At 32.0% G+C, this 13,144-nt stretch overlaps 1 protein-coding gene across 1 annotated transcript in view; it reads left to right on the top strand.

The window, feature by feature from the left end:
- Positions 1–13,144, top strand: part of LOC140060354 (chromatin-remodeling ATPase INO80-like) — a 128,439-nt gene that overhangs the window by 91,870 nt on the left and 23,425 nt on the right. Inside the window, exons 29-30 of the mRNA XM_072106525.1 lie at positions 1,234–1,351; positions 5,698–5,886. Of these exons, the coding sequence (XP_071962626.1) occupies positions 1,234–1,351; positions 5,698–5,886 (307 nt within the window). The remainder of the gene's footprint in view (positions 1–1,233; positions 1,352–5,697; positions 5,887–13,144) is intronic.

Raw genomic sequence — 13,144 nt, 5'->3', positions numbered from 1 at the left:
GTGTAAACATTTACTTCATGTCATAGGATGGCATAATCATTTTCATATAGACCTGTTGCGATAATTTTAAACGTTTTAAAGTCGATTCTAATAATTTGAGCGGCCCGTTATAAATACCAGAATGCATCATGCACGGATGGATATTTTTATATTGTGATGTGATGCACCCACTCGACCGATCGTGTGAAAGGGTAAAACAAATAAAAGAGTTGTAACCACATAATATTACTAAATTATGTAAACATTAACATATAACAATTGATAATTTTTAGGTAATTTTTTTTTTTTTTTACATTTTAGGTAATTTGTTTTTATTCTAAATCCAGTGTGGTCTATCATTTAATTGTGTGGACTGATGCCTATTACAGTAAATTGGGAAACCTTCCCGACATTTAAAGACACAGATTCAAGAACATCTGGTTAAGGATAACAACTCAAAGTTTATAAACACATTAATCTAGGTTAATGTAGCAAACAAAATTTCAAAATTTATCGACAACCATTAAATTGACCGCAGAAGCCCTACCTAAAAAAAATTGGTTTGGATTTTCAAATTTTTCTTACCTCAGTCCCAACCATGGTCTAGATGAGGTCCTAGTGAGTCTTATATATTTTCTTACATATTTCAACTAATTATGCCATATCTCATCTCAGTCCCCAACCCCATACAACAACAAACGAAAACAACTATTTGTTTTAAATATTAATATCATGTTTAATCTTGGATGGTGCGGCCACACACTCCAGTTGTCACATCGTTTTCCATGGATTCATGTCACGTTTAAGCTGAAAACAAACCCAATACCAATGATAAATATATTGTAGATAATAAAAAACACTTTGTTTCAAACAATAACAGGCTTTTTTAACCATGGGAAAAATAATGAGTAAATCCGCCTGGATCAGGGAAAAATCTATGAAAATGTCTATACAAGAGCTGCTTCGGAGAAACAATCAGAACTAAAAAAATTATTATATTCTGCTTTTCCCCTGTGTTGTTGCTTTGTAAATATAGTACATATATATTTTGTTTTCCTACTGAAATTCCTACTATATATTTATACTGTTGATGTTAATTTTGTTACCACACCACAGTGAGTGTGATTGCCATTGTAAAGGTGAAATGTCCGAAATAAATAAAATGTAAACGTCTAGGAAAAAATACTTTTTACTGCATTTAATTTATATATTTACGTATTGTTAAGGAAAAAAACATGTTATGTTTAATTTCAGGTGTCTGTGAGTAGTGATAGCACAAGATTGTCAAGTACTCCTGTACAACAAACTGCAGTTGAAGATGTTTGCAGTGATGCTATTTTTGAAGATACTGACACTTTAAAAGCTATCAATGGTTTGTTTATATCTGTTTAATATGATACGATATATGATAATAATAATAATAATGACAATAATTTTATTTAGTTTGGTAAACTAATAACTAATAATTCAAGTTAAAAAATACATTTTGAAGACACTCTTGTGAGTTCGACGTTGCTCTTTTGTAATCCAACATGAGAGGAAGCGTTATCAAGAAAATAATAAAATATTTCTACCCTGAAACCTCATTTGATTGCAGTTCAAGTTCGTCAAATAATCATCAAACAACACACCAGTCCTCCAGGCTTTTCGGTTGGCTTTATACACCACAGGCAGTTTATGGTTTTAAATAGCGAAAATGATAAAAAATACATTAATGTAAATAAAAACCCATTTAAAGAGGAAACAAGATCTTTTTATTGATGCTTTATTAAAAATGGATAATGCTATTATAATGCAATTGTTAAGGCATAACGAATCATAATATGTACATGAATAAATAAGACGATTATGTTTATGTATTTATTTGTTCTTTCTTTAAACTGAAATACACTTTCAATACAAATGTACTGATTTCCAAAGTGGTTCAGTAAACATGTTTATAACAAAAATAAAATATAAAGAAAAACAAAAAGAAAGAAAAAAGATATAAAACTATTTACAATTGTGAAGGCAAAAAGGTTAAAGGTTAATGTTATCTATAGTGAAGATTTAAAAGTTGTTATGGAGTTCTGATTTTATGTTATTAGACAGCTGAAAACAACCCAACGTTACCATGTACAAAAAATTGAGTAACACTAGTACGCAAGCGAGCCCACAGATGGTTCAGCATAAAAAAACTGGCGATTCGAAATGTACGTACCGCAGGACTATAATACATTGTCTTGCATTATTTACAGAAACGAATAAATAGACATGATGATTTATGTAATCAACTGAAATTTGCACCATTGGATAATTCCTATTTCCGAAAGAGAAATTTGTCAGAAAATGAGTCCAAATTTTTTGTAAACAAACCTAATTTGTGTTTTGTATGTAACATTAGGGTTGAGGGATGTAGAAGAGGATGGGTACAAAAAGGAACAATTTTGAAATATATTCTTTATCCACTCAGTAACGAAATATTTGTTCATGATGGTCTATAAATAACATTTGCAATTTAATACTTTGTTAAAACTGTCAATGTCATAGTCGATTGAAATAGTAAAGTAGTGTAACGATACACCACTACAACGATTTTTTTATATTTTTTGTAATTATTAATTAATACAAACGTTGAGAAGCAACTGTCAGTAATAATGTTTATTTTTATATTGTGCATTTATATATCTAAAAGTAGGGCCTACCAACACTCACAGTAATAAGTTTATTTGTACATGTGTTTATATATCAATACCCACACTCACAAATTTCAAATGGCAACCAAAAATGGTTAATATGTATTTACAGTATTGTCCAAGCATTGCAATATTATATCTAAAGGTATTAGGTTTATTCCCCAAGGGCCTATAAATTTACCTACAGAGGTACTTGTGTTAAAGCAAATAATTATATTGGAATGTTCCATTCATCGTAAATCAAATCTATAAAAATAGTATTTTTTAAAGAAAATCGGCCTGTCTTCAACATTATGATGCTGTACTCGAGCTGTTTAACCGGTTTTTTAAGCTATTAAAAACAATGATCGTAGAAGGAGAGGGTAAATGCGAAGCATCCTCGTATTATTGTGTGCGGGTATTTTGCAAGATGGACATCCATTAGACAGTGTATACCGCGATCGGAAAACACCCCTATTTGGGGCAAATTGTTGAAGCCAAATTCGCTTTGTCAATAACTAATTATCTAACTCAATTTCATTAGTGAACAGGGTTACATTAGGTGGTTAAAATCAGTATAGTATTATAAAAGTAACGCGCGATTTACTGAACTTTACCCTTACATAAATTTATATATAGATGACTAAAATATGCTAAAGATTTACATGAAGAATGATAAGAAAAACAAATTATGTGCACATAAGTGATTGCGTGATGTGAGGATAGACAAGATGAATTAGGAAAATTTAAAAAATATACCTTTTCTCCAGTCATACTGCATGTGAACATCACTACTTTCTTAGAAGATTTCACTCCTTTAACGTCATCATGCTTTTCAGCTAGTGTCCTGTCTGGTAGTGCACGGAAAAACAAACCAGTTTCGTCACAGTTACAAATATCCTTTGGTTCATAACCAACGCAAAGTCCGACAATCTTATCGCCTCTTTCTCTGCAGATAACCAATTGTTTTATGTCATGTCTACTTTTTTACTTGGTTATCCATCCATCGGATGCTTTAAAGTCCACTAGGTTCAATTCCTCTGAAAATTGCTCTGTCTTTGCCTTAATCAAGGGTCTATTTACCCTTTCACTGCGGCGCATTATTCCCACCTCTGTGCGTAATATATATTTAAGAAAAACATATGATATTTTAATAAATTGCAAAAAAATACTAATTGAGATAATTGTGTAATTATTTTTGTGGTGTGTGATGGGCAAAAGGTTAGTTTACAGTTAGGTATAAAAAAAAAAGTAATTTGCATATTGATGACACACATGACGTCATTACAGGTATTTTGGATTTCGAGTTTTTTATCTATTCAATCATAAAAACTATATTTTCTATAAGAAATTCTTATGGAATACGTTTTTCCAACTGGATATTCATGAAGATACGTATAACAAATAAAAATAAAAAATAAAAATTAAATTATTTTTATTGTTTTATAAAAATTATGCACAAATCAAAGTTTTGGGGCAAAATCGAGAAAATAATGACAGTTTCCAATAATTCGCTATAGTACAAAAACTAACTATTGTTTCAGAATTTTTTTTTGTGTGTGTTGTGATAAACACGATGTTGCCCTATTGGGGCTGGTAAATTTGTACTCAAAACAACTTTCCAAGATAGAAATACTATTATATTATACTATACTATATATAATTAACTATAGAGGGCGCATTATTTTCAAGACGATAATACAACTATAGAGGGCCGTTTTTTTTTGCTGGGAAATTTTTTTAATGACTTGCAAAATTATTCAAGTTCATCGAAAGAATATAGAGGGTTCCATATATTACAGGCAAATACGATTAAATAATTGTTTTGCTCATACCTGGTATTACCGGGTATACGTATTTCAACGACGTTTGTTTATACCCGGTAGTACCGGGTATACGCAGTGAAAGGGTTAATAGGGATATGTTTATCCCTAGCAGTTCTAGACAAAACTAACATAAGCTGGTCGATGTCTGAAAACTTAGTTATGGCATAAAATGATGTCATGTATAGACAATATCACTCAGAAAGGCAATATCACCCAGAAAGACAATATCACCCAGTAAACACAATATCACCCAGTAAAAACAATATCACCCAGTAAAGACAATCTCACCCAGTAAAGACAATCTCACCTAGTAAAGCCAATATCACCCAGTAAAGGCAATATCACCCAGTAAACACATTATCACCCAGTAAACACAATATCACCCAGTAAAAACAATATCACCCAGTAAAGACAATATCACCCAGTAAAGACAATATCACCCAGTAAAGAAATATCACCCAGTAAAGACAATATCACCAAGTAAAGACAAGTTCACCCAGTAAAGACAAGTTCACCCTGTAAAGACAACTTCACCCTGTAACGATAATCTCGCCATATAAAGTAAAAGTTAAATGTTCGTCATAATGAAATTTGTAGCAAATTTTTTGCCTCCTTAATTTCTAGCCAAGATGAGTGTATTCCACTCAGTAGGTTTAAGTCTCATGGCAGAGACCTACGAAGTGCAAAAAAACTTACTGTCCCTGTTTTCCGGACTGTCACATCGTAACAGCTCCATTCCATACATGACGAACCAACTTCGTCAGTGGAACCGCAACTGATTTTTCTTCTGTATTGAAAATAATTTTATTTCTCTGTATATGTTTGAAGTAAGAATAATAAAATATAATATGTTAGGTAATTTTTGCAATTCACTTGGCCAGTCATTTAAATTTTTACTTGTTTTGATGTTGTGCTCGTTTATTTTAATGTTTTTATATGATGTATTGTGTGGTTCTCAATTTTTGATGTTATATTTTAATAATGTAAAAATTGTCACAATTCAGTTTTTCTGTGAAGATAATTTTAATAAATATACCATTATGAATGAATAAAGACACTTTCACAATGTACTGTACTGTAAAGACAATCTCACCATTTCCAGTAAATACAGGAAACCATAATGTAAGCTTCGATCCTCAATGGATTATGATCTTCCACAATTTTCTAAAAGAAATTAATACTGAATTCCATATGACAATGAAAATAACATATTTTACTTTTATATTCTTGGTTATCAGACTCGCCAAATTCCAAGAGGAGTAGAGGTAGACCACGTACAAAACCTTCAAACACTAAAAAGTTACCAGGAAGGCCTGGTAGGCCTAGAAAAGGCAATAGTGGAAGTGCTGCTGCAATGGCTGCTGCTCTTGCAGGAGCAGCAGCTGGGCAAGCTGCAGCCTATGCTGCTTATGGATTTAGTTTTACAGGCAAGTTGTTTTATCTGTACTAATTGTTTTTAGCCAATTGTTACATACAGGGATTAGATTTATAATTCAGATAATTGTTGTATTTCGTTTGATTTTATATTTCTGGTTTTATTCGTTCTACTCATTGCAATATATAAGATTGAATTGAGATTAAATTACATATACCATTTGTACAATAATAAAAAACAGTTAAAACATTAAAATCTCATGCAGAACATCAGTAAGTCGAAAAAGCTTATAAAAACAAAATGTCATAGCAAAAAACTATTAATCTGTACACAAAAAAGGACGTTACCATTTACAAGACATAAAAATTGAAATTGTGATACTGTTCTGCTTAAAATTGTTAAAATTCATTTTTCTATTATTATTATTATTATTTTCAGTTTTTCTATGTTTAAGGCCTATTTACACTACTGTACCTGTAGGACGATAATAATCGACAATAGATAGATAAATAGGCATTTGTCCTACATAAAACAAGAAATATAAAAAGTTTTCCTTAAAAAAAAAATGAATTGAAAAAATTTAACGTCAAACTTTTATTGGACCCAACAACTCGGAATCATCCTATACCGATTCTATAATATCAAATTACCACGATATCATCAGTGCAGTGACTTTGGAAACAGCACCCTTTGTTCAATACCGCAAGCAACACATCGGTAAACTTGATTAAAATCGATTTGCCGATTTTTAATACTTTCTCTGGAAATTACCTACGCTTTTGTGGCACGGACAAACCAGTCACTTGTCGGTAATCCTCGAACTGATGCAGCCTAGAAAAGGCAAAATCATGTTGAAAAAAACAAAATTTAAAAATATTTTATCGATTAAATTTCACCTTTATGTATTCTAGAATCATACGATGTTGTTATTTATTTTAATTTTTCACCTAAAACAAGTAAAAAATACATATTGTAAGGCTATATTTTGTAAGATGTCGAAAACTTGGCCAATTTTTCGCCTGTACAATCGTCTTTTCAAGAGCCTCATATGCCGCCATTTTCTAAGGGAAATCTGACTCGTTTACTATGAATATAAAGGTAATTTGAAGAGGGGTATTTCTATTGGACTTTATTTCAGTTGTTCTTCATCCTAACCAATGATAACAACTTTTAGTGATTAAAGATGAACACAGTGTATCCGGCGCTGTGATTAGCCAATTGTGCTCACAATGACTTTAAAGGTCACGACTGTGCATGGTTACAATGTCATAGCTGTCTATGTTGTTCGGAGGAGGAATCAGGACACAACGTGAGAGCAGTGTATACTTACTTTACTTGGTAAAAAATTTAAATTAATAATGGCGTATAAAGATCAAGACAAAATTGAAATTGCTAAACAAATAAAGTATTATCATGAGCAAATTGTCAGGAAATTTAATAACATCTGATAACTAGAACAATAATAAAAGCGTGTTCTCCAGGTCCTCTTGTCTGTTGCTAGGGCATTCATTCAGCAAGGCCCCTGTGGGACCGCGCCGGTAAACTTTGAATGCACATTTCTCCGAAACATAATCCAGATAGTTCCAACACATAAATGTTTTAAATTGCACGTAACTTTGTAAGTAAAAGTCGGATCATAATAATTTTTTTACCATTAAAAAAACAGATAATTAGCTGCATAATAATATGATGATATCCAAATTATATATATGCGACTGATCTGACCCCCTGCCACATTTTGGTCCCTGGATATAACATGACACAGCTCAGATGTGTAAACTGCAGTGAGCTGGGCCCACTTAGCGAATATTGAACTGTTTCATACAAAGGAACACCAGATGATCACGTACCTTTTGTTTTGATTGCTGGCAAAATGCTGTATGTCTTTGTCTTTGTCAAAACGGAACTAACAGAGTGAACACAAATTATTTGTTCATATCAAAATCTAAAATTTACGTAAGGGCAAAATTCGGTAAATCGCGCGTTACTTCTAGAATTTTTACTCGATGGTATATAAAGTTGGTTCGTACATTCGGTACTGATTTTAACCACCTGATGTAAGCTTTCTGAGGAAGTAGAGTCTTTGAGATACTTTCTTGGCGATCATAAGAGTGTTAGATTCCCACTTCAATTTGTTATCAATTATAGTATCATACCCAAATATTTATATTCCGTGACTCTTTCAACCCCGATTTCTTTAATTGTTAATACGTTATGTTCTACTGCAATTTTACAGAAGTTAATTATCATCTATTTGGTTTTGGTAATATTAACAATTTACAAATCCCCACCATTTAAGTATTGCCATAGTACTTTATCTTCATTTCCCTAAGTCCGTAATATTGGGCCAAATTTCTGTAGTAATTACGGACATTCCAAAGTTTGAACAGTTTTAATTGCTTCTTTCTGCAAATTTAGATCACATTTTCTTTTCCAGAGTGCGGTTTAAGCAACATTGTTGGAAATTGTGGTTTAACTGACTTCATTTATTTCAAAATAATATAATTTAACATTTTGTTCAATATTTTTATAGCAGCAGCTTCATTTTTTTTTGTCTTACTTTAAAAAAATTATTGATTGATAGTAATAATAATAATAATAACAAATTTGTATTAATTGATTATAATTGATAGAATTCATTACCTTACCGGAAGTACCTTCATCTGGGACATTCTCTGACGTTCGCATTGAACGCAAACAAATGTTTGTTTTACCAGCTAAAAAATAGGCGGGATACGATGGTATTGCTGTTTGCTACTGTAGCCCGATATAAAGTGTCGTTTCCGGCGAACTAGAGTTGCCATTTAACATGAATTTTTTGTGCGAGAGTACCATCTTCGGCCATCTAGGAGTGTCATTTAACAAAATTCGCCTTTAACTCTTGGAAAACCCCCTTAAAATATTCCTTCGACCGGTCCTGAACCCGGTTCAACTTTAACGATTGCAGATTTTTAACATTGTTTTTTCTCTTTTCCTGTAAAATCTTCGAATCCTGTCAATTCAGCGCATCTCGCCGTAACGTTACGTCGACAGAAAAACAGGTTTAAATGATCAAAATCTAAACAAACTTCTTTCGATTTCATAATTTATTTCTTCTGTTTTTTTACAACATTTTATGTGTTTAGGCCAACTATCTAAAATATTTTCTTTTAATTTACTGACTGATTTGTAAGAGGGAATTGAAGATTTTTTTTGTCTTATCTTATTTGTATATAAAAAACATTTAATAATGAATTTAATTACTAAAAATAGAATGAATAATAACATTCTGACTTCTTTCTGTGATGTTTCTCTTTTTATTATTTATTCAAACAATGATAAGATAATTGGCAATAACGTCCTTGATAGGATTCTTAGCATATTCAATGTACTCATTCACATGTCTTACCAATCCCAAGTGGTTAGTCTTTAGTTGGTCACATTAATTGGAGTAATGCTTTTGTGGTGATTTCAGATTTTTTTTGTGTGTGTTAAATAAAGAGATAATTGTCTTACAGGTTCAACTCAATATCATTTTTTTGCATGATGAAAACAGCTTGGAAGTGTATTCTTTTTCCATTTTTGATAGTGGAGTTAAGTTTATTGCGGTATTGTTTATATTTAATTTAATTGGCTGGAGAAATTCAGCATAAAGTTTATGTTTATGCTTTATAGATTTCAGCAAGCCAAGATTTAATTAGTTTGTTCTCTTTAGTATTGTTCCTTTTCAGTAGCGCGTAGTGGTGGTCATAAAGAATGTTATCAAAGAGGTCATAAGCAAAGTCGGGATCATTAGAATTAAGGATATCAAACCAAGTTTCATTAGAAACACTTGATAAAAATTGTTAAAAGATGTATTGTTCTGTCTGACAGAAGGGACTGTTCCTTGTTTGAGCTAGTGGCAACATTATCAGAGAGGTAGGAAATAAGGAGATGATCAGATATATCACTATATAGCAATCCACTAATGTAAGGACAATCAAATTGATTTGAAATGATAATTTCATATCTATAATAATAATAGTATCATATTATTATCTAACAAGATTCAAGAAATTTTATTGGTCCACATTAAAATGGAAATTCATTTTGCTTGGCATAATTATGAAAAAACTACAATTTATAGGCCTATATATGTTAAAATACTGTTGAACAACTATTCAAAATGCAGATTGCAAAAATGCCATAGGCCATGTAAAATACTGTTAAAACAATTAAGAATTCAAAACAAAAATGACAGCAATGAGTTATCGTTAAACGTTAGAATTGTACATATTAATGCTATTTACAACAAAAGGACTTCCTAGTTCTTGTTCTTGTTGGTTAAAATCAACATGACCAGTTCTCGTAAATGAGCTTTAGTAGGTGTTTTGTCTGGAATTTGTTTGTAATTTAAAATACATGAGGGATATTAGTATACAACGATGAAACATCTAATGTAGCCAGAACAGAATTATAAATAAATTGTAAATTTTGAATTTGGTTAATTTTGCGGATAAAGTACGTGGAGTCCTGAATGTATGAAGGGAGATCAGTCACATATGGTCTAAGTAAATCATCCACATATTCAGAAATTTTCTCTGTAGCAGTGCCAGTGCCCGAAATAATGGGTCTACCAGGACTGCCTGCTTTGCGGATTTTAGGTAGGAAATAAATCGGCCTGGAACTCATATTAACCTGTGCCAAATGAGGTCCAATCTTAGGATCGATGGAGTGTTTTTTTACCATCACAGAAACAGATTTAGCCATCTTATCTGCAATTTTCGGGGTGGGATCCATTGTAAGTTTACGATAATGAAGGGGATTTTTTAGCTGTCTTAAGGACTCCTCTTCATAAAATGATGTCCATAGCCACAGTGGCAGAACCTTTATCAGCGGGTTTAATGATGATATTGTTGTGCTGACGCAATTTGGCAATGGCCTAGTCTCTTGTTTTGAGAGATTGTCACGTTTAAATGGACCCGGGACGTAGTTTTGTACATCCTCCTCAATAGCCTGAATAAATAACTAAACTAAATAACTTTTTGGTTTAAATTTGCTAATGGTGTCTTCGTTTTGCGTGGTGCTGCTGTCTGAATCAGAAAAAAATTCACGTAATCGTAATCTTCTGGAGAGAGACTCCATATCCAAAGTTAGTGTTGTGCGCCGACTTGCCTTAGTTTTGGGCAGAATTTAAGTCCTCGGGAAAGAAGTTTTTTCTCTCCTTCGGAAAGTCGACAATTCATTTCAACAACTGAATCAGAGGTGTTGCTCCGATTATTGTTATAAGTCCGAACGGCAGGGTTTCCTAAAAGCCCTGAAATCATCCGTTGAAATGCAGATAGACCAAATTTGTGATGTCCCCTTCGGGCCATTACAACAATCATTGGCGATAATCCTGAGTTTGTTTTGAAACTCAGATGCAGGAAGTTCTCTTTTCAACTTCTTAGTTCTAGAGTGAATTTCAGTGAGGACTTTGCGGAAATTTCCAATTTGGATCTCAATGAGTTGACAAGCATTTTTGTAAAGGACAGCGTTCCAACGAGAACACATGCCATCATCTGCAAAACGAATACCAGATGTGACATAAAATTGAAGTCCTTTAGGGGCCGAATGTTTAGAACGATGTAAAAGAAAAGTATGTAAATGATGACGATACCTGACACATTTCTTGGACAGGCGACGTAATTTGGTAAAGTTATCCAAAGTTACCTCCAGGATTACGTACAACAAAAAGTCAGATTAAAATTGATACAAACAGTAGAAAATATATATAAATCCAAAGGCAAATTACTGAAAAAATGACAATGCTGTGGGTATCAGTGGCTGGCTCTCAATGAAGATACAACAACAAAAACTATGAACTAGGTTACTTCATGGTGCTTTATTACTACAAATTTGTTTCATGAGCTGTCCACACTCATCAGGTAATGTACAAAGCATGAATGACACAAAATATTAGCTTTCTACTTAGTTATATAACCATTAACCCTACCCTCAATCTTCCCCTGTTTATAGTTCAATGCTTATTTATTTTTGGTGATTTTGGTGAAAACCAGTGTTATCACCTTAGGTGAACTTGTTTGCATTGCAGAAGAGTAAATTTTTCAATCAAAAGTACAGTACATTTGAATGTTTAGCTTCCACAATAGACAAAGAAAAATGTAACTTTAATAATATTAAAAGTTTAAAAACCATACAATCATTTTCTTTTATTTTATTCAAGTAAGCCTGGTAATTCCATAGCATTTTATTTTTAATAAATGGCTTTGCTAATGTTTTATACCTTGAATTGCTGTTTTACAATAAATACAAAATTATTGATTGCAAGACGTGCTGTTGCTATGGAAAATAATTTAAAATAGCAGATATTATAATTCAGAATAATTACTACAGTACACATCAATTTACATGGCTTATATGCCTTTCCTACCAATATGATAACAAACTAAATTTTGAAAAGATGTATTTATTCTACAAAAATAAATTTATTTGCTTCTGGTTATGAAGAAGCACAACTAATTAAATCTCAAATGAATATCGAAACGTAACAGACTATAGGCGCTTGACCTTTGACAAGATCGCCTAAAATTTATAATTTAAAACTACGATACTTAGTATTGTATATTCAGGAATAGCCGCTCCATGGTCTCTTTGCTTTTCTTCCTTATATCTTATTAAATTATTTATACTAACAAACATTACTATTTATATGCCTAGTGTGTTATCATTATTGACATAATTTCATTTAACATCCACATACAGTACAACTCTTCTTAACAAAATTTTGTCAATCTTCTATCAACTAAAAGTCGTAGTTAGTCATGTCTCGAGTCACATTCTATGGTCACCATACAGATAGGCTACTACATCAGTACTTCTATGAATGGATGACTAGTTGGTGACAAGAACGCTAGTTGGTCATACCCAGTACCGTTTTGATTTTACGATCTTTCGGGAAACCACCTCATGATGAAATAGGCATTCTTCTTTTTTTGTGAATATTATAGAAAAGGTTTGCAAAATATTTTAATCCTTTCACTACCTTTAAAATAAAAGTATGTTTGTTGATATTCAAAGAAAGCAGGAAATGTTGTATCAGATTTCGTGACAGTATTTTTGCATGACATGTATCTTCCATGTCAGTTAATTCATTTTTAACAAAGATATTTTGAAATGGAACAGGAAATACAATCGGTAAAGTAATTATATTTAAATGCAAATAGTGTAACCAAATTTACACATTGTAAATAAATCTCCTTGACCACTTAAAACAGATAATATGCATTATATATTAGTTCTACTTATATTACTGCTTGTTTGTTCCTCATGTTGTACCAATATAACACCTT

This window comes from Antedon mediterranea, chromosome 10, assembly GCF_964355755.1.
Source record: "Antedon mediterranea chromosome 10, ecAntMedi1.1, whole genome shotgun sequence".
Taxonomy (NCBI): domain Eukaryota; kingdom Metazoa; phylum Echinodermata; class Crinoidea; order Comatulida; family Antedonidae; genus Antedon; species Antedon mediterranea.
Note: the sequence above shows the minus strand (reverse complement) of the source record. Positions and strands in the feature narration are given on the sequence as shown.